Raw genomic sequence first — 23,508 nt, 5'->3', positions numbered from 1 at the left:
TCTTGATGTGATTGCATTGATGATTGGAGAATGCAGATTCACCATTATTTGAAGATGGTTAGGGAGAAGCCCCAAGTTGTAGCACATATTTTAGAGTTTTTCTTCAAAATGTTCAATATGGGAGAGAGAGGATATAATAATGACCATTTTTTTAATCAATTTCCATTATGGGGGAGAATAAAAGATAATAAACATTGATTAATATATTTAGTTAGTTAATAAGTAGTTGGAGATTTTAGTAATATTCATATATATATATATATATATATATATATATATATATATATATAAAGGAAAGTAACAAAGAATGGATACAATAAAATAATTTAAGTTTGATATATTCTTTGTATTGTGTATTATGTATTTTCAGTTTCATTATTGTTTTGATATTCCTTCAACCATATATATATATAACAAAATTATTTCAAAATTCAAATTAATGATAACATATAAAATTCTTAGATTCCTTGTCCATAAAGATGGAAGAATGAAAGTCAAACCTAGATTGGCCAAATGACTACGCATTTGACTGTTTTACAAATTATAAGAAAATATAATTATTATCAAGCAATTGAAGATGATTTTAATCTTAAGTTTTTGTGGAATTATCATCAGCATGATAATGGCTGAGCATTTATTGACTCATTGAAATGTATTTATATAAACATGTTTTCTTACATGTATTTAAATAAACATTTTTTCTCCAGAAATATAGAAGATTCTAATCATAAAAATGTGCATTGATATAATTAATTGTTCAATTGGAGTTGGTGAATTGTACTAATTTGTATTTGTTCCAATAAATGAATATTGGGTATTTCATGGAACAATTTCAGGAATTTGTTCGACAGATTACAACTTTTCTTACAAGATACATTACCTGAAGTTTTTAAGCAAGCTTGGTCAAATTCAGGGATTTGCTCTAAACCTCGACCCAATGCATGTGTTAGAAAGTTAGCTGCCACCATGTTTCCAATCGTACAAAGATACTGAGACTTCAAAAGTCAAACCATCTCCAAAATTTTGATGGTCCCTTTCGAATTTGCAGCAACCAAAGTTTGAGACTGCCCTCTCCAGCATACAGAAGATACATACTGGCCAGTATCATCATCTACCTTGAAATCATTTGTTATGTCCATGCAATTAAAATTGTAACATGCAACGGGTAATGAAATTGATCTATGATAAACAAACACCTGAAGACAACAAACGAATGCAAGTTACCAAATCATGCTTACAAGACAAATAACTATGCAGTTGATTCCAGAAATATTTCACCACTATGCAGCACCGTGAAGTTGCACAATCTACTTTCCTAATTTGAAAATTAAAGAACTAAATTTTCTGAAAATTTAAAGGAAAAAAGGTAACTTGAGATATAGAATTCTTTCTTAGGAATATTATTATAGAGAATCCATAAATATTAAGAATGAAACATTCTAGAAGAGGGCCATACCCAGCAAATCATTAACTAATATGAAAAAAAATCTTGTTAAGAAAGTAGTTATGAGTGGATCATGATAACAGAGAATTCTGCTGTATATAAGAGATTACCTCATTTGATTCGGAGCCGGTAGCAATATAGCCATCAGCAGCAGATAGTCCAACAAAATTCTGCAGGAAAGAATATACTATTAATAAATCCTCTTGTCGTGATTTGTAAAGTCAATCTCAAAGTAAATTTCTTTCACTAAATCTGAGTGCAACAAACCTTTTCATTTTTATGTGCAGCGAACGTTCGGACAGGGTTGCTAAGTACCCCACCTGTACTACGTGCAAGATCCCAAAGTTTGAGTGTGCTGTCTGTGGAAGCGGAGACTATATTTGAGGAGTCAAGAAACTTGACATAACTTACAGTCCTCTTGTGATTGGCCAAAAAGCACCATGGCTTTTTAGTATTTCTAAGATCATAACAATAGATTTTATAATCTGCACATCCCAGTGCAAGCAGATATGGAGAATCTGGCGGAAACTGAACACAACAGACATTTGCATTTGTCCTGACAGTACCAATGCTTCCTCCCTGGTTATTCATTCAAAGGGCGGGGGCAGGAAAAATGTAAAAAAAATTAAGTCAAATGAAAATAAAATTCTGCTCATTTGTAATCGATTAAGGCCCTGATGAACAATTCTAACAAAACAAATCATCATGCTCACCTGATTGATATTCCAAAGCTTTACATAACAATCATCACCCCCACTGGCCAATTGTCTTGGATCAGTTTGAGAAAAGTCAACTGACCAAACTCGCCTCTTGTGCTCTTCAAAGTCCATGATTGCCTGGTTTCTAGTAATATCCCATAGCTGCCAATATTTTGAATTATGAAGAAGAAATCATAAAGCTGTGATCTTATTCAACTGACAAAAATCACAAAACTAGAAACTCTATAAAATTACTATACCACCTTTATTTTATTACAGTCATGCATGATCTTCCAAGTGAAATGAAGTGACACGATTGACAATGAAGAGGTTCCACAATAACAACACACTATTTTCTACATGTAAAATTAGACAAGTAGCTTTTGAGTCTTACCTGTACCATACCATCAAAGCAACTCGATGCAATCTGATTTTTTATATAGCTATTCCAACATATACTGCTTAGTTTTGATCTGCTTGTCATCTCAGTAACGGGATAATGTATATCCAGAACCTCATCCAAAACTGTATCACAATCAAACACTTTGATTTTCTTGCTTACACCTGCAGTTGCAAAGTACTCTTTATCTCGGTCAAAGCTTAGGGAACAAACTAAACTAGAAGAGTTGAGCAAGTCCCCTTGCCTTAAAGTTGCTTTGACTTTAAATTTGCTGAACCGCAAGTATTTGCACAAGCTGTCAAAGAAAGAGCCAAGCCGACCGGTCTTACTTCCTCCACTTGGATGTGAAATACTAGCTAGGCTGTTCACCAGGCTTATATTGGATCCTCCAGTCCTAATTACAGGTCCTTGCCCCAAGCTACTTTTAAAGCATTTTCCTGACGAATCACTTGCAAGCTGCTTTTCCATGCCTCTGGTCGAAAAGTAGACTTTCTCTAATTCCTTGAAATCTTTCAGCATGCGATCACTTCTCTCTATAAAATCTCCTTTACTCTCACTTTGCAAATTTGACTTTCCCAGCTTCTTCCCAATATTCATACCATCATTTTCGCATCCTTTCTGAAACCGTTTTCCAAGCATAATTGTTTTTCCAGTTTTATCTGGAAAAATATTCAGCATATTGGTTCGATTGGTGATATTTGTTCCATCATTTTGTTCAATATGGGGAGATAAACAGCTAGGTTTCTTACCCCTTTTTAGCAGAAGCTTTTCTTTTGTAAAGTCAAAAGGTTTTACACCTTTATGCTTTAGAGAAGACTGCTGATGCAGAACAACCTCAATGTCTGATGTCACACAAGCAACTGCCTCATACAACTTTTCAGCTGTTTCTTGCTTCTGCTGTTGAACTTGAATCAGAAAATCCAGCAATAATTCTCTATCTGCTATTTCCTCCTGTAACTTCCCAGCTGCTTTCCATTCCAAAAGAATCTCTCTAGCTTCGTTCATGATTTCACTTTGCAATACTTCACTGTGCAGAACAATTTATAGAACTTCAAACTCGTCCACAACATGATTCGATGCACTAAAAACAGAAAAGATTCTAATCATATGTTCAGGAAATTTGAATAAATATAATTGATGAAATTATTACTATAAAGGAATATTTTTATTTTCTTAGTTTTTAACAACACAATCAAAAAAGAGGAATAGTTTTATTGTTTTCCAGTCAGATGCACGGCCATAGTCTAGGGAAGATATATAGTACTGATTTCTCAGGTTTTATTTTTTACTACGGTATACCTAAATCATTTTCAATGATTATTATACTAAGGTTGCTGTTAAAGGTTTGGGAATAATCAAATATAACAGCAGGAGCACAAATCCACCCATTAACATTTGGGCAGACAGGGGAAACCAAATAATGGAGAATACTTCAACAGCAAACAGAAATCATGGAAAGACATACTTTCATTTCTAGGAATTGCACGTAATAATAACATGCAGCAAGAATTAAATGGAACAGTAGGTACACAATTAAAATTAAGCAGTTAAGCATGAAACCCACCCATAGACATATGGGCAGACAGGGTAAAACAAATAATGGAGAACAATTTAATGACAAATAGAAATCATAGAAAGACATACAGAATAATAAACATGCAGCAAGAGGCATTACTCCTGATATGACTGGAAATCTGTCACATTCTAAACTTGGCAGACTGCAATAGAATTATACGGGCAGTCAGGATGATTATACAGGTGACCCCATTATTCACAAGAAATGAATACATACTAGCATAGATTCAGGAAAGAAAACCATAACCATTATATACGTTATTAAAGTGGGTTAGAATAAATAGGACAAAATAGAGAGTGGTAAGAGATATTTCAGGGAAAGAGGATTTGTAGCTTGAGCTTGCTAGAAATGATAAACCTTGTAATATAAACTAGATAGAAATAAATTGTATTAGTTGTCCATGATTGACAAAGCAGATCAATGGGAACCAAAAGAGAAAACCCTAAAGAAAGAAGGGAAATTCTCTTAGAAATGTTGGCAGATGGGGTTTATATAGGCACTTGTCCCCAACGCCAACTAAGTCTATAATAGGATTGCTTTGCTTGAAACTATTTTTAGTACATGCTTTGTGTAAAAGCTAGCTATCAATCTTATCCTGCAAGCTTAAAAACATTATGGGCAAGCCATGTCCTTCTCGGACATCCATGCTTGTTCTTGTGCATTTTCTTCTAATTGTAGCAGGTGCTTATCCTCTCTTATTCTCGGTTCATGATAACAATATTCAAGACATGATACATAATAATTTTGGCACCCACTAATATCTTAAAAAATTACAGATCACTGCTCACTTTGTGCTATATCTAGCTATCAATCCTATCCTGCACTAAAAAGTATCCTTCTAGGATGTCTATCCTTGTTCCTGCACACTTTCTTCTAATTCTAGCACATGATTATCCTATCCTATTGTTGGCACATGATTACAATACTCAAAACATAATACATGATATTCTTGGTGCCAACATGGAATATATTGAGAAATTAGAGATCACTGTTTACTTTGAAGCCCCAAACAGAATATGCAAAGAAATAAAAAATGTTTCTATCCTTGAAATATTTCTCCAAGTTAGCTGTCTTCAGTTCAATTTTTTCGTACATTGCTTCCCTGTATATGATTAATCAATCGAGCATATTCCCTGAATCAAAACTGCAGACATATTCAATTCCTGAGGCAGCAAGGATGCTCCCTGTCCGCTCCTAGGCCACTGCAAAGCCTGGTCCAGTTGAGTATGGGATTGGGACCCTTAAGGGGAGAACCCGATGACTTCGATTTTATTCAGATGATATCATTGCCCAAACTTAACAATAGCTGGTAGGTGTGGGTCTTGGGTGGTCACCTAAACCATAAGAAGCAAGAAAGTGTACCTTGAAAACAAGTCCACTTTAGGGGAAGACCAAAGACAACTAATGAATGATGAAAAAAGGTCAAGGAAATGCTCAAACCACGTTAAGGATTAGCTGCACTTCAATTTGTCACTTTTGTGACAACACAAGACAATATAGTGGATGAGAGAATCCTCTCTTCAAATTCACAAGGAATGCTCCTTGATTTAGTCTACTCTTAAATCTAAAACAATAAACGACCGTACTATTGTATACGATGCATTATTTGTTCTTCGGGGTTATGCATAATGATGAAATCATTTAAGACAAAGTTGACCTATATCTCTTAATCTTAGAGGTTATAATACGAGGTTTCTCAATTTATGATAGATAAAACATAAATAATAACACTTATCCAAAAATTATAACAAAGATCTTTGAAGTTATATCAATAATTAATTTTATATTTAGGAAAGCATAACACATGAAAATAATGACTAGAAAAAGAATGGATGAAGATAATTAATTATCAAGAAACTTTCAAAGTTGCTTCAAGGATTCAAACATTGATATCACACAAAGTAAACTGATCTTCTTATTAATTAGATTCTTCCTTCAATAATAATAACACTAGGGATTGGAATTGAATAGAAATCTTGGCAACATATGTAATATACACCCATGTTTTTTATGTTTGGTTTCCTGTTTGAGTTGTTTATAAAGAAATAGACAAAAATGTAGAGAGGGTTTATTTTGCAACAATCACACTTGCAGCAATATAGAGAATGAAATAACGTACAAAATCACAATATTTAGAAAACCTCGCTACTAATGATATTTCAGATTTATACCCATAACTGAAAATCCAATGTTTCATCAAAAAAGAAATACCCAGATAACAAAATCACGTTAAATTAATTTTAACTTGGGCACTCATATAGTCAAATATTAAATAAATTAAATAAAAATAAAGTTAAATTAAATATTTAATTTAACTTTTTCACGTAATCGTTATTTAAACTAAATACACTAGACTGCATTAAAACCCGAAATATCAACATCTTATGTATCCACCGACATTCCCAAGATAGAAACACTGTCAACTGACCCAGTCAGTGTCTAAGACTCTAACCTAACACTTACTAAACATAGTATTGGAAAACTATCCAAAACCACTTAGAACAGGATGTCATTCACATCTCAACCGCCCGAGCTCAATAAAACAATTTTCATTGCCAAAAGCTGGATTAAATTGTCAGCATGAATCCCCTAACCCAAACTCATTAGCCTACAGGAAATAGGCTAACCGTCCACCATGCTGAAGTGTTTAGGAAGGGAACATTACAACATTAGCAAGCTTCAACTTCATATACACAAATGCTTAACAATTTAGTTACCTCTGAACTTGAATGACAATTTTCACATCAGTCTAGCATCAATTCTCATTACATTATATGTTGAAATGACACATCTATAACCTTCCAATTGTAGCTTCTTGAAGATTCAAAAATAATAAAAAATAATTGCTTTGAAAGCAATTCTATCCTCATCCTCTAAAAATAATATAGAATATTACTTTCTTTGTATTTCTACTTCTCATCTTAAGCATCCATTAGAATCAAGGGCTCTAATCTTCTGATTTTGTCTTTAATTTGCTTCAACTAATCTTCATCTACTCTTGAAAATCATAAAATGTTGATATGTTTCATCTTGGGCGTCACTTTGAAGGAGGGCTTAGATTCATCATTTTTTCTCCTTTATTTTAATTTATTTGATATTCATCTTTCACTTGGGCACCACTTTTGTTTTGTTTTCCAGTTCATTTTAACGAGAAAACATGACATTTTGGTCCCTAGTTTATTCAGTTGCCCATTCGCTTTTTGCTAAAAGTTTTGGTTCATTAATGTCAAGTGGAGATTTCATGACACTAAAGCCAAAAAGAACAAGTTTAATAAAACTTCGCACTAGTTGGAGATTTGGGGCATTGGTTGTCAAAAAGTGGAACTATCTCAAGGCTGACAAAGTGAAAGAATTATGACACTAACACGAAAATAGAACTTAGGCACTCATCCTTGTGTTACCTACCTTTTTATGGATGTCTAGACATGAAATGAGCCATCTATCAATGATTCCTCAGGTTGTGTAATGTCTTCATACAGATCATGATTTCAAACACCCTCCTTCACTATCACAACTCAAAAATAATGATTGTGCCAATATAAAATCGCCATATTAACAGACTAGAAAGGAATCTTTTTCAAGTCCAATCCTTGTAGTAATGATTTGGCAAGCATGAAATTGCTGGAAACTAGTATAACCAATGTGGAATAGGCATTAACACCTTGTTGTGTCCTTTTCCTTGTATGGTGCTAAAACTTGAACAACAAACCTACAAACAATCAAATTTATGCTCGAAGGATTACATACAGTAAGATTTTGACAAGAAATGATCATCACTATTGTTTCCTCTTGGATATCTTGAGTGGCACCAAAATTTGTTGGTTTAATTGTCAACAGTCAAGCTTGTACTTGAAAAGTGATGACAAAGCACTAAGTATTATGAAAATTTGATGAAGCCGCCTTGATCACCACTACCTCTAATTTCTGGAATGGATTCCTTCTTAAACATGCAAAAAGACTAGATGTGACAATTCTATTTGACATGTTAGCAAGAAGATTTTGAAAATGTAAAGCATGAAGTCAAGCTTCATGCCTAAATAGGCAAATTCTATGCTTTGGAACTGGTTTTACCCTTCCATGGCGTCCAAGAAAACTTGGGAAGTCAATTTTTCTCCATTCCATCTTTGATTAACAATTAAAAATGTTCTATTCTATTCCATGTTGGATCTTTTCAACCCTAGGCACCAAGTAGAGGAAATTGTCAAAGTTTGATCAAAAAGTTTGAAGCTGCATGTGTCATGGTGGAAATATAAAGAAAATATGCATGTAGTCTAAATTTATATTCTCATAAAAGTTGATGTAAACAAGTAAAGGTTGAGAAGAACATAGATAGAAATGAAGATCAAGAGTTTTATAAGGGTGTGATGTAAAGCATTTGATAAATTTATAAACAATCTAATGACTTTGCTCGAGATTGTAAAGACAAAGGGATATGCAGGAATGTTTGGGCGCTGTGTCCTAAAATTTTGTAAGATAAGTTGAGATCAAAAAATAAGTGTGTCAAAAGTAAAATGGAAGCAAAGATGTATGGATTATTTGTTGTTAAATAGGGTCAAAGCTTGGTTCCAGAAAGATTTTATGGAATTTGCTAAGCAAATATGTTGTTGGACAAAAGTTGAAGCCTAAAATACAATTAGAAAGGGAGATTTATGATCCCTTATATGCAATTTTCTTTGTTGAATTATCTAAGGTAATATTTGACTTGACTCTTGCATATAGTCAAAATAATTGTAGAAATTTTAGGCAAAAATATTTATGGAGCACATGATACAAAGGTCAAGTAAACTTGATGAAGAATGGACCAGAGTTGTTGATTTAAGTGTGTTGAAAAGCTATCTGTTAGAGGTTATGGTTCCTATATTTTGATGTCTAGAGAATGCAGTTTTCAGTTCTTGACAAAACAAAGAGGTAGATTTATCTATTCCATTTCTCTTTACATAAAGAAGTTGATGACGTGTCTAGGAATTGAAAATTTAGAGATGGAAGACTAAAATTCTTTTGTACTAAGAGTTGTGTTGAATAGCACGTTGGTATAACAAAGGTGCAGAATTAAAAAATCAAAATGAACAAGGATTAAGTGAAAAGGAGGAAATATTAGTTTCGTAAAGAAAAAAAGCATTCCGCTTTTTTGGCAAAAGTGGATTATGATGAGCAATGGATATTACAAGAAATCATGAAGACCTAGAGAAAAAGGGGAGATTCTTGAAATAATACCAATAGAGGGATACCACATCCACATTTTCCAAGATATGAATGAGTGGCATTGAAGGAGAAGATATATGTTGGTTGGGAAATGAGGAATTGCACAAAAATATACCAAGTAATTATTAATCTCATAGTTGGAAAACTCAGTCTCAGCAAACACTCAACAAGGCCCGAAAATGCAACCTGGTGAAAACTCGACAAAAACTCAGCAACTTAAAAAAATGCTTAAATTTCATTAGAAATGCATTTTTTTTTTGCAAAATTCAATGAGGAAATGCATCCAATGAGTCAATAAATGAGTACATAAAAGACACATGATAAATCTACCTATATTTGATTGATTTAAATGGAAATTGGGTACAAAATGGCATCCTCATGTGGAATGCTGATGACTGATAGTTTGAAACAAAATGAAAATAGCAAATTGTTTTTGTAAAACTAAAAGTAAATACTACATCAAAACAGTTTACATCTTCCTCTTCCCAGCTCTAGTGAAAAACTAGGGGAAGGTTGAACTAGAGAGTCTAGTCCTAGGAGTCCGATGTGGCTCCTCCACCTCACCAAAATGAGGTTGAGGGTAACACCCCTCGCGGGGCTTTGAGCATGAGAGAGAGGTAGAGAGATAGGTCTAGATCTTGGGGGAGAGAGGAGAGAGAGAGATAGAGAGCGGTAGAGAGAAGGGATAGAGGAAGAGTGGTAGGGAGATAGATAGCTCTAGAATTTGGGACAGATAAAGTGAGTGAGATAGAGAGAGCAAGAGAATGTTGATAGGAGCCTAATGATTACTGAAATTTGACTGTCTAAATATTTATAATATCTTCTAAAACCTATAATTTGCATTATAACTCCTAGAGTCTGAAACCACTCTCAAACATCCTATCAATATATACATGAAATATAACATTTAAGTATAAGAAAGGAAAAAGAAATATTAAAATGTGACTTATACTTAAATGTTATATTTCATGTATATATTTTGATAAAAGAATGACTTGAAAAAAAAAATTAGATAATTTTTTTACGCATTTGGGCCTCTTTTTTTTAACGCAGCCGAATTTTTGCCAGGGACTTAGCAAGTTTTTGGCGTAAATACTTGTTGAGCAGAAAAACTCACCTGTTTTTCAAGACTCGGCAAGTACTCTGCAAGTCTTGCATTTATGATTAAAATAAAGAATGCTCACATATCATTTTTATTTGAATGGAATTAGGAAGGAGTTTGTAATATACACCCTTATTTTATTTTTTAGAAATAACTTCCAACTGAAAGTAAGATGCAATGCAACATCTTTTTCACTTTCTGATCATCCAGTTCCCAAGATGGGCAGGGTGAGAGCATACGGTGTTCAAGATTATACAATTACCAGAATGCTACAGCTAAAAAGGAAATGCACTAGTCAGCAAACCAACCAATCTCACTTATTCAAGAGAGTGCTTATGCAATACTAAAAGAACTTTACACACTTATTCAGTTGAGTGCAATTACAAATCATCCATTTATTCAGTGAGAAATAAAGGGCACTTCCACTTATAAAGTGGGAAAGCAAAATACAAAAGTAACCACGCTTGTTTAGTGGGGTAAGTACATACATCAATGAGCACTAATCAAACCCATTAGCAGTACTACCATTCAATGTATACAATATAAAATGCATAGAGATGACAAATCTTTGGTGATATAACCATCTGAAGTATTACAAGATTAGTTCATCTGCATCATAACACCACATAAGAGGAATAACTGCTGATATAAAGTGTTGATAATAGTAAAATTGCTTGAACACTCCACAATAGTGTCAAATATCATGAACAAACGAACCCAACTAAGAAAGAACAACAAGATACCTTGTACAAATGAAGTGCAATACTTAACACCCTTCGTGCTGCTGTTTATCTGTCAAATCAGACTGGGGTACTTGCTGGTGATGCACAGGACACAAATGGAAGCATAATTCATACCCAAATTGCAATGACTAAAAGGATATCATCAAATTCCTCAAAAATCTTCGAACTGTCACTGAAAATGAGCCCATAACAAGCTGGTGTTCATTAAATAATAAATGAATGCAGGTCTGAGACAGAGGATTACCAACTGGTAAAACAGGTTCTATGGACTATACAACCCCCTTAAGATCATGCCAAAGTCAAAAGTTCAACCTGTTGTGACGTTTTCACATTTCGCCCCATTGCAAATGGGGACCCCCACTTTTTTGCTTGCTAGGTTAGTTGTCTTAGCTCAGTCGTTGGTAGTTTTTGTCTTAGCTTAGTCGTTGGTAGTTTTATGATTCATGATAATCATAATCTTTTGCTTGCAAAATCAGAGTTGAAGTGCAAATTTGGCTAAGACAGATTTGTTTTGGAGAGTCAATATTCTAAGGAAGGAGCTGAAGTTCAAATTCTCATGAGAAGCTTGGAGCAAATGGATTAAGACAGTGAAACTTAAACTTTTGGAGCACTTCCTTTCCCCCCCAAATGAGCATTTTGGTCATTTCCTTTGATTGCCTAGATCAGCGACTTAAGATGTTTCATTTGCTTTGATGGTCAAGATCAACGAACTAAGGGATTTTATTTTTTCAATCAAGTTTCAAAGAGTCAGATTTCATTTCCTTTGGGGTCTAGAAGTGCGATATAACCATCTTAGACGTCCTTTGCTTAGATACCTAAGGCATTTCCATCCTTTGGCAATGGATATCAATGACTTTAGCCTTGGTGGAATTCCCTTGGCAATGGAAATCAGCGATTTTAGCTTCAGCATCCGTCCCTTGGCAATGACTGGATACTTTCCTAGGCAATGACAATGTGCGACTTAAGGAATTGATACCGTCCTTAGGCAATGACAATCAGCGACTTAAGGATTTAGGACCTCCCTTGGCAATGACAGGGTGCGTCCTAGCCAATGCTACCTCCAATACTACCTCAAGAGTGAGATTTAATGAATGCGATTTGCAAGGGATATCTATTTGATATGAACGCTGCTTTGATTGGACCCCACCATGATGGAAGAAAGACGTTTCATTTAAAATTTTGAATCAAAGATTCAGGTCGGCCTTTTGTTTTTATTTGCAAATCATTTAATTATGATCACAAGTCGGTCTTGTGATGAGGTACGATTTCCCTTGCAGCGACTATAAAGGTAAGTTGATCATTGCATTTGATCAACAATATGAACCAATTTGAGAGTTATCCCAATTAGCAGCAAAATTGTTATCAAAGGCAGTGATTCCACTTCTAACCAGATATCGCCAAGATTGTTATTGCAAACCACAGCGAATTCATTCATTGTTGAAGATGATTTTGGTTAAGGCAAAGTCTTTAGAGCATAGCGAATTGACTTCCCACATCAGTGAATTGATCAAATCAGGCATATAAGGAGAGAAATCAGACTCAAAATCAGATGTTTCTATGATCAGAAAATTCATTTCCAGATTTAGAGAAGGTAGTCAGAAGTTTGATTAAGTACTTTTTTGCAATGTCTTGATTCAAATTATGTTTGTTTCCAGGTTTGATGCAAGTAGGATAAACATGCAAAGGAATGTGAAGAGAGTCAAGACTTCAAGGCGTGGAGGGCTCATCAGCTCACATACAACGTCAAGATTTCACCTCATAAGCAAAGACAAGAGCCCAAGGAAGACATTGCAGCACTTCAAGCCTCAAGCTCATACAAGGCAGCTGATGGGATCATCATAACGAACTTCAAGCAAGAACACACAAGAAGGAGTAGGATCAATGCATTCAAGGCAAGAAGGAAGGATCAAGCATAAGCATCACGAGATCTACATCAAATGCAGCACTAAGGCGGAATTCCCAAACAAGGAGATGAACTGATCAAGAAGAGATATGCCTCATTCATTTACAATTAAAACTTGTGATGAGTTACAATGATCAAGCAAACTAAGGTGGCGCCTAGTCATCACTTATCCAATCATATCATTTCAAGCTAAGGTGTCCTAATTCAATGTACCTGACTCATCCATCAAAGAGGATAACTACCACATGTGGGCACAGAGTTCGATGCACCTACCATCGTCATCTATTGGTCAAATTTTCAAAAAAGGACATGTGTCCCATCAAATGTAATTTTGTCATTGGTCAAGCATTAAATGTTTTGCAATGGGTGTAACAAACCCTAATTAGGGTTTCTATCTTTCAATTTTGGCCGTTGATTGTGAATCAATCTGAGCCACTCAATTGTAATGAGAGCACTATATAAGGCTCCACTCTTTCATTTGTAAAAGTTAATAGTGAGCAGATAATAGATAGTAGTTCAAGAATAGTTGAACAACAAGCAGTTAGAGTAGAGTAGGAAGAGAAGGCAAAGATTGTTGCCAAAACATTGTTGTAAGAAGCATGTAAACTTCATTGAAGATATTGTGAAATTCATATGTTGATTCGACAATTTGCATGGTCTCTACTTCTCATTTAATTTTCATGTTGTTAGATGAATGGAAGATTTTTGTGTATGATCAATGGTGAAATTCGTACATCCATACTACTAGCACCTTGCTGATTGTAAAGTGTCTTGTGTAGTCAACTGGATCCATCTTAGCCAAGCTTAACTTCAATTACTATTTCATCATTGATATGCTTCAACTTGAAGGTGTCTATGCTTGTGGTAGTGATTGAAAATCATAAAGCTATACCTAGAAGATCACACTAGCCTTGTAGAGATGTTAACTTCATGTCAAAGCAAAGTTTAGTTGAGTTCCACCAAAGATTGTCCATTGCTCTTGCATTCTTAGGAGTAGATTAGATCTCTCTCAACCCTCATCCTTTTTCCTTTTTTTCAAATCAAGTTAATTTCCATGTTTCAGCAATATCCAAGCATTCGAGCATTCAACATAAGTCCACCCTATGATTCTAGCAATATCACATCAAACAACTGAGTCTATCCAAGAGCACGTCAAGACCTAACATCAAGAACCTTGGAGTCATCCCATTTGATCACATAGCTTAGCATTTAGGGAGTCTTTGCTCAAGAGAGGATAGAAAATTTAGTATTTTATTTTGTGTTGCATAGTGCATAAAAACACCATCAACACAATCCAAAATGGATGTCACTAATCTCTAGGAAGCTGGGCACCATAATTCAGCAGGGAACAAGCTAAAAAAGAGAAGCACTTGGGTCAAGAAACTCTCACACCCCCTCCACAGCCACAAACTAGCATATGGTATGGCTCACATTCTCATTCAATCTGCTCTTCCAGGACTCTGTGAACTGTAGATGGATTGATAGCAGCAAGGAATAACACTCCAAAAATTCTAAATAGGTACAGCCCTCAATGGATATTACTTGCAGGCAAGGGACAACCTACCTATGAGGAATGGTACGGCCTTTCTTGTCTCCAAAAACTTCAACAAACTGAATGCTCAAAAACACATATTAACAAACTAATCACTCAAAACACATTAAAAATCTCCATACTTGCAACCCAATAACTGAAACTCTTCTCTGCAACTAACTGTGATCTCTATATGAAACTACTTTAACCAATTGGGGGGTTTACGTCCTAGAAACCAGCAATTCTGGGAGGCTTTTTGTCCTTGAGAAATAATGAAAGAACTAAGGTTCTGTCCAACAACAAAAAAATAAACATTTCATGGCTAACCCTCGAAATGAGCTGTCATCCTCCTTTTATAACTTTTCATTCTAATCATACCAAGGTGGTCCTAAAGACATAGGACGATGATCAGAGGCAATTGGGTGACTTTCTAAAAATAGAAAACTTCTCCAAGAAGTTTGGAGAGCCCCCACAAGGTCACAAATCAATTCTGAAGGCAACACAATGGTCACCAAGACCTACTGAGCTCACTGCCATGAACAACAACTCTGCAAGATCAATATTATGCTCTCCAAGAAATTTGGATTCCTCCCCTTACCAATTAGCCTTTGAGTGAACTCAAAAACTAGGCTAATTGTTCAAAAATCATTTTTTCTTAAAACTGAGAAATTATAGAATTTGTTTTCCATATTAGTTGGGAGGTGAGGATGTAATGGAACAAGTCATTCCATATAAAGTTTCAGTGTTTGGACAACAATTATGACAAGTAGAGGTACATACCTAGGAGAAATTCCCTTCAGCACAAGAAGTATGTCAAGCTTGAGATATACACAAATTATGGCTGAAATACAAATTGGTTTCAATGTAAGTGCTCAAAAATCTAACCAAGATATGCCATAGCTCTAACTAACAAAGCAACAAACGTAACACTTGTTTCTTATTTTCCATAGTCCTTAATTGTTGCAACCAATCCTCCAGTGGTGTCTATGTCAATTGTACAAGGTTCAAGTCAAGTTATGCAAAGTATTTAGGGACCAACTATTACTACAGCCCCTATAATATATGTTCCACAAATAGTTCAATTCAACCACTAGCACATGTGCATTCCGAGATGTCAATGAAATGCTAAAGTATCAAGGAATAGAAAACACATAAATATATCTACAAGTGTGAATTATTGTGTAGGGACAAAAGTGTTGCATATAAATTACAAGCTAGTCCATTTGCTACTACTTTGATTGATCATGCGCACACTTGGAATTGGAAATATAATCCACCCAATCGACAATGGATTATGACTAATTAAAAGCAACATTTCTAAAGGAATTTGAAAGTAAACAAGAGTTATCTAAAAGCGTAAAGGCATATGATGCAAGACTTTAGTGTCGAAATTTCTTACGAGCTCCACCCAATGCAACACACACAATGGCTTATTAAAAGATTACAAACTCCTTATTGAACTTCTCTACCTCAAAGGTCTACACAAATTAGATGGAAGCTTTGGAAGCTACATTAAAAATGGAAATAGATGGAAGTTTCAACATTGGAGTAAACCTATTTTGGGAAGCACAAATTCTAAACATGGCTTCACAATTGCAGCAATTATCTACAATGTGTTGTGTTGTAAACACACACGCCCTATTGCAAATGGGGACCCCCCTTTTTCGCTTGGTAGTTTAGTCGTTTTGGCTTAGTTTTGCTTGGCTTAGTTTTGCTTAGCTTGGCAGTAGCTTCAGTCAGGTAGCTCTTGGGGAAGGTAGTAATGTCTTGATAGTTTGGGAGAAAATAGTGATCAATCCATGAAATGAGTTAGAGTGCAAAGGTTTGTCCTTGGAAAAGGTATGATCAAGGTAGTATCGGGTAGGTCAAGTTAGGAATTCAAGTCCAAAATCCATGAGTGAACTTCAAGATTGGGATTTGAGGGCAAAATTGTGAGAGACTTCACAAAGTCAAAAATGTTGTTAAAGAAAAATAATGAAAATCCAAAGATGTAATATCAAGACAAGAAAATTTCTTGTCAAGGTTGGATTTCCAACATTGACAAGAAGGAAAATAAGGGAAGATTTTAAGAATAACTTCAAAACCCTTGGATAAAGTTGAAATTCTCATGCAAAATCCACAACAGGTTCGATTTTTCCTTGGATTCTCCTTGTCTAGATTGAATTTCCCTTTCAAAATCCATGCTTGAAGTTTGGATTTCATTCTAAAATTTCGCCAGGAGGTCGAATTTCCCTTTGAGAGTTCCAAGTTTGAGTCGTGATTCCACCAAGAAGTGCAAGAAAAATCCAAGACATCATCAAGTTTCCCCTTCAAAATCCGGAATTGAAATGTGGTTTATTCAAAAAAATCCTTAGTTAAGATCTAAAATTGAAATGTGAAATCCAAGGTGATTATCTCTCTCAAGATTCAATTTCCCTTGGAATTTTATGGAAAATCCTTGTCAAGCATAAAATTTGGATTGGAAAAAAGGAAAAATCTGTGTTTTATGTGCTCAAATCCTCTTGGATTTCTTCCAAAAAATCCAAGATTTAGAGGGAAATTTCATGCAAAATCCATGCACAAGGTGAAAATGTGCCATATAGTCCTTGTCCACCCCTCAAATGTGCTGGACAGTCCTTGTCTAGGTCTAAAATGCACTGGACAGTCCTTGCACAACCTTAAAACCTGCTCAAGAGTCCTTGAACACATGAAAAACACACTCAGAGGTCCTTGCACAAGGTAAAATCGTGCCTAGCAGAATCTGATCACCTCCAAAATGCGCTTAAGAATCCTTGTATAAGTATGAATCCCGCCAAGGAATAGGTCCAGGTTGGCTTGGATTAAATCCTTCCCAAAACGTGTGGAACAATTGAAGGCCGATTTGGTTAAAAGTTTAAAAACCCCTTTCAAAAACGTGTACAGACAAGGCAAACATGTGGTAAGAGAAAGAAGGCCAACTTGTAATCCAAATATGGTGAAATTTTAATGATAAAACAATGAAAACTACGAGTCTCCTTGCCCAACCTTGCAAGAGAAAGGGTGGAGCGTATATAAGAACAAGAACTAAGAATTACTTCCTCACAATTCAGTGCAAACAATTCAAGAGCAAAAGAGCGAATACTAGCAAAGGCAGATCAGCAAATTAAGGAGCAGAATGAGAGAAAATTTCTCCACCAGAGGTACAAATTTGTGAGGAAAATCAGGTCTGAGACCTAAGTAGCCAAGAGTTGTAAAGAGGAAAAGGCTGAAGGAAGGTAACTTTTTGAAGGAAATACATGCAATTTATAAGCAGATTTGAGTGGATTTCCTCACTAGCTTAGGCATTTTCCAGATCTAAACCCCATTTCTAGAATTTCCAAGTCTGAAGGTGCCATGTCCAAATCATTAGGATGAAAATCAGACTATATTAAGGTTCAATTTTCTGCAAAATGGTGAAAGAAAGGGTTTTAAAGGGGTTTGTGAATCTTCTTATGAACCAATATTGATGAAATTTGTAAAATCCAAATGAGTTTGTTTCGTTAAAGAACAATTTGTTTTACAGTTTCTCTTGAAGTATGATTCAAGAGGAAATAGGAATGTAAGATGTTTGAACTTTCATTTCCTCATCTTGAATTTCTTGCATTTCACTTAAATAATTTTGGAATTGATTTACGAGTCTATTCATAATTGAAATTCAAAGTTCTTTTTTTTCATGTGGTGCAAGGAACTGTATGGGATGATGGAGAAAGAGGATAACAAGGAGAAGGACATCACAACTTCAGCAATGCAATTCAAACATGGAAGATATAACAATGACGCAAGTGAAATCAAGGTTCAAGTCAACAACTATGTGATAAATCAAGGCCAAGGATATCCAAGGAAAGAGGATGGCGAGACAACATCGAAACATTCAAGAAGATAGCAAGGCCTAGACATTCAAGATCACCAAAGAAGGATTGCCTATGATGGAGGAAAATGACTAGAAGATCAAGGATATCGAAGATATCAAGACATCATGAAGGATTCCAAAGATGAAGATAAAGTACAAAAGAGATGAAACCTAAGGACAAGATAGCTTTAGAAGAGTCAATCAAAGTTGGAAACTCATCCGATGGAGACATATGTTGAGTATCAAGAGATATTGTTAGAAATGCAAGGAGATGAAAGTTTACAAGATATGAAAGCTGAGGTGGCATCTACTCATCTTCAACCAATCAAATGGTTCAAGGTCAATATGTCCAGATTCATTGAACCGGACTCATCCAAAGGAGAACAAGTGGACATGTGGACGCATTGAATGAAATGTCATCATCTACTCCTTGTAAATTGTGCCATTAGGGCTATGTTAATTTTCATTGGTCCTTTTCCTCAAAAGGATGTGTATTTAAGGACTTGTAATTTCCTCATTGGAGGAATTAAATCTAAGGGGGTGGTAGTTGTAACTACCTCACTTTAGGGTTTCATAGAATTATCTTGGCCATTGATTTAAAATTAATCCAGGCCCTTCATTTTGTAACTCAAAGTCTATAAGAGGCTTGGCCTTTTCATTTGTAAAGGTTAATAGTTAATAGTTAGAAGTGGGAGAAGTAGTAATAGGAGGAGGAGATCAGAAATTGTTGCCAATACTTTGTGTGTTGTTTCACCATTTTGCATGGTTTCTACTTCTCAAGTTTTAGTTAAAGTTCATTGATTATGATGGAGAAATGTGAAGATATGTGATGAATTCCTTGGTTCATACCATTTGCAGTTTGTTGATTGTAAATTGCAGTGTATGTTTAGTATGAACCTCATTTTAACAATAAATTGTTGATATTCATTTGGATTGCGGTATCACTGGGTATTTGAATGGATGTTTGCAATATGAAAATCTTTCACTACCTTAGAAGATTGCACTCTTTCTATGGCGTTGTGAGCTATCTTTGGTTAAGTAGAAAGTAGTTCCATAAGGAATCCGTCTATCAAAGCACTATCCATTATCATCATTGTCCTTAGGTTCTTACATTAGATTTCTCTAACCTTATCCTTTTGACTTTTATTTGAAGTTTGAACGAGTTTATTATTCCAGTTCTAGTGAAAAGTGTAAGTCCCTTTGTGTAAACAGCAAATCACATCATTCATTGAGTCTATCCATTGCAAAGTCGCATTGTAAACCTTGGGGTTGCCTTATTTGATCACATAGTTTAGCATTTGAGGTTTCCTTGTTCAAGAGAGGATAGAATACTTAGTATTTTATTTTGTGTAGGCAAGTGTCACAAAACACGCATCAACACAATGGTTCAAAATTAAACTAGACTATGGTGTACGGATTGCTAGGGAGGACATACAAAGGCTAATGGTACAAGAAAGCATGTAAAAGCAATAACAATGGCTTGTGAAAGATGTAAGGTGGAGCATGATACAAAGCAATGTCCTATACACTAAAAAGTGAAATTGATTAAGGTACTTGTATGGTGCAAATTATGTGGCAATCCAGCTCATGAAATTATCGATTGTTGCATGCTAGAAGAGATGCATTGTGTGCAACAATTTAATTTTCCTCGATGTACCAACTCAAAAAACCAAGTTGCATCAATAAGTGCAAACAATTATGGTAAATTAAATCAATTGCAATATCACAATCATAATCATTACTTTGGTCTAATAGGATGACGAGCAATTTTTGAGGGAAAGTACTATGGAAGAGGAAATGGTGGAAAAGATGCAAACAAACGTAAAAAGAGTATTTTAAGTATGAGGGAATTGATCACATTTATAGAAATTGTCCTAAGTTTCCACAAAGTGGTCAATGCACAAAAGCACACAAAACTAAAGATTGTCATGAGTTATGAGAAAAAATTGTCCAGCATGACAAGAAACAAGAGGGAGCTAAGATGATTCAAGTATTGCAAGATGATAAATCTATTTAGCTTCAGGATTATATGATTAACCTTTTGGGAATTTGTGCCCCTATTGCAAATGATGCATATACTAGAATTAAAAAAATTAAGATTATTCAAAAAGGAATTATGTGGTAATGTCCCTTTTTCGGTCTATTCCAACATTTTTGGAAAGTTCCAAGATTCTTGGAGAATGGCAACTTATTCAGAAAGGAATTATGACAATGGCGGTGAGTTCAAGAGACTAAGAGGAGTCCAATAATTCTTGTCGGGTGCAATTTTGACATTCTTGGAGATTTCCAACATCCTTGGAAGCTCCAACTTTTTCAAAGACCTTGTGATGTGTGGATAAAAGTAATTTGTTTTAAGGTGATTTTATTTTGAAAAAACAAACCATGTTTGTTTATTGATTTATTTATTTATTTTAAAGAAGGGTGGCCTATGTCAAAAATTGTTCTAAAAAGAGGGCCAAAACATGTTAGTACTAGGCGTGGAGTACAAGTGATTTAAAAGGTTATTATTAAAAAGTGATATTGAAATGGAGAATTAAAAAGTGATTTAATTTAAAAATCTTGAAAAGTCACTTTATTTTATTAATTTTGGGGGAAAACTAAATTTTTAAAAGGGTAATTATTTGGTTGCCCTGAAGTGCCTATTAAAGGACTTGTGTAGAGAAGGGATAGACTGAATATTGTATCTACATTTTTCATTGAAGAGACTTGAGTTTCTTACTTCTTGAAAGCAAAATCCCTCTAGACATACCAATTTCAAGAACGAAAACCCTGCTGGTTGTATTTGGTGATTTCACTTGAAGTCAAAACTATGCTGAAAGTGGAGCTTTTATTGTTTGGTTTTTGAAGATGGATTCCTCTGATATATTTTAAATTGTTTCAATTTTTTTCCTTTTTAATATTTTAGTGGCATTTTTGAAGGATTTCGAGGAAGATTTTGAGTTGGGTGGCAGGACATACCATTCTTGCTAGTTGTACTACCATACAAGATCCTATACTAGGCATACCAGATGGCATAGATGTTTAGAGTTTGTTGATACTATTTTCCTTGGTGTTTGGTTTCAAATAACAATCTATTGCAGGTCGTACAAGTTGGGAATATGAAGAAGACCTTCAAATGGAGGTTGTACCATATGGCTGTCGGTCATACCCATTAGTTGGCTATTGCTAATCTGCTATTAAATTCTAAATTATTATGAGTTTGCTACTGTCACTGTTAATTGATGCAGGACATACCAATTTGGAAGAGTGTGGTGTTTTGTCATTGAGGTTGTACACCTAATGAAGGGTGTGGGAGTTTGGGAGATGAATCACCCCTATTTGGATGTTCATAATGACTGGTATTTAGGCAGCTGATGGGTAATTGATGCTGCAAATCATTAACAAGATGGACACTAGTGTTTTGGGTGAATTTGGTTGTCTTTGTATCTGTTGTATTTGTACTAGCAACGAAATACCTTCTTTCAGACGTGCACATTTGAAAGTATTATCAATCTGATATAATATTTATTTTAGTATGTTTGGAGTTATTTCTTGCAATTGTTATAGTTTAACGGTTTATGTATGTGTTGGGTATGCTAGCTGTGAAGTTCTGGATGCTGCAATAATTTGATCTTGTAACCAAACTTTATATCAATTTAATATAACAATTTGCTTCTTGAAATGTCAATTTGTAATGCATTTTAAATATATTTGTAAACCCCCAAATGATAGCACCACCAAATTCTATCATTTGAATGCATTTTAATATTGTGGGTTTGATGTTTTAATGCCAAGAATTATAGCATTTTCATTCCACTTGTTTTGGCATGAACAAGTTGGCATTATCGACAATTTGGTCTAAGTCAAGCTTAGAAATTCTACCAATGGCTTTGCATTGCATACTGTGATGTCCCCAAACTGAACCTCATCAAGTATTGTTGATATTGAGAAAGCTCCTTGTATTATCTTTATATATGATTATAAGTCTGCAAAACTTAAGCAATAGGTCAGCCTTACATAGTGATTCATTGGAGACAATAGCAAGACAACTCTATTGGCAAAGTATATATTGAAATATAAATTAAAGATATAAACTTATTTGATTGAGTTAGACTTGTTTGAGCTAATGAAAAAAGAGTACAGAGATTAAGTAACAGTTTGAAGATACATACTAATCGAGAGTATTGGAGAAATAGGATCGAATTTCCTTTCATATAATATGCAATAGTCATAAACAACAGAGAATAAATCATTGTCCCATGGTACATAACAGCAGTTATGATCAGCAGATTACATATAAATTGCTAGCAAAAAGATGACAGGTTAATGATAAACGATTCTCTAAAGAATCAATAATTAATGGTAGATGAATTGTTAGTTACCAATATTTAAGGATCGATTCATAATAATAAGGGATGTGATTAAAAAAAAGTCTCCTGTTCATTAAGAAGAGACACAACTTTCTTATAAGAGTTGCTTCCATAACTGAATGGTCACATAAGGAAGACATACATAAGGAGGTTGGAGATCATCCATTAAGAGGATATAGCGGAGAATAGAGGAGTCACCACAGACCATATCAGATCAGAACGGTTATTAAGTTACAGGCAGTATCATCATTGTTCTTTGGGGACAGACAATTGATTCTGGAAAGAACACTGCAAGAGAAAACAGGCGAGCTGCATCCCATCGATCATTTGATAAGATATTTTAGACAACAGTTCAAAGGCCAGGTAATATAATAAGCAGTGATTCAGAACAGCGACTATATAGCTGGGAACGATTATAATGTTGATGCCTCAGTAAAGTGCTGCGGGATTGATAATATCAATAAAAAAAGGGAGCTGACCAGCATCCAATGATTAAGGGCAACAATCACTATATACATAGCATCAATTTTCATAAAGAATTAACATTATCACGGGAATTAAGAGATGGATTAATAATCAGTTCGAAATAAAATGAAGATAGATGTTAAAAGGGGTACGATTAAGAATAAAAGCATGATTTGTATGAGTAACCAATGTCCTTGAATAACAGGAAGGTATGATTAAGAGATATATAAAGATGTGTCCCTTCCCAA

The 23,508-nt window shown here is 34.8% G+C and overlaps 1 protein-coding gene across 3 annotated transcripts in view; it reads right to left on the bottom strand.

Moving 5' to 3' along the window:
- Nucleotides 1-620: 620 nt before the first annotated feature.
- LOC131048168 (protein SPA1-RELATED 4) overlaps nucleotides 621-23,508 on the bottom strand; it is a 75,577-nt gene continuing 52,689 nt past the window's right edge. For 2 of the 3 annotated variants that reach the window (XM_057982044.2, XM_057982045.2), the window contains exons 3-7: nucleotides 2,537-3,569; nucleotides 2,158-2,304; nucleotides 1,712-2,023; nucleotides 1,555-1,614; nucleotides 621-1,196 (exon numbers count right to left, since the gene is read on the bottom strand). In XM_057982044.2, coding sequence (XP_057838027.1) covers nucleotides 1,005-1,196; nucleotides 1,555-1,614; nucleotides 1,712-2,023; nucleotides 2,158-2,304; nucleotides 2,537-3,569 — 1,744 coding nt within the window. In that variant the 3' untranslated portion in view covers nucleotides 621-1,004. The remainder of the gene's footprint in view (nucleotides 1,197-1,554; nucleotides 1,615-1,711; nucleotides 2,024-2,157; nucleotides 2,305-2,536; nucleotides 3,570-23,508) is intronic. The other variant, XM_057982046.2, reaches the window with a different exon arrangement.

Source organism: Cryptomeria japonica, chromosome 3, assembly GCF_030272615.1.
Source record: "Cryptomeria japonica chromosome 3, Sugi_1.0, whole genome shotgun sequence".
In the NCBI taxonomy this organism is placed as follows: Eukaryota; Viridiplantae; Streptophyta; class Pinopsida; order Cupressales; family Cupressaceae; genus Cryptomeria; species Cryptomeria japonica.
Note: the sequence above shows the minus strand (reverse complement) of the source record. Positions and strands in the feature narration are given on the sequence as shown.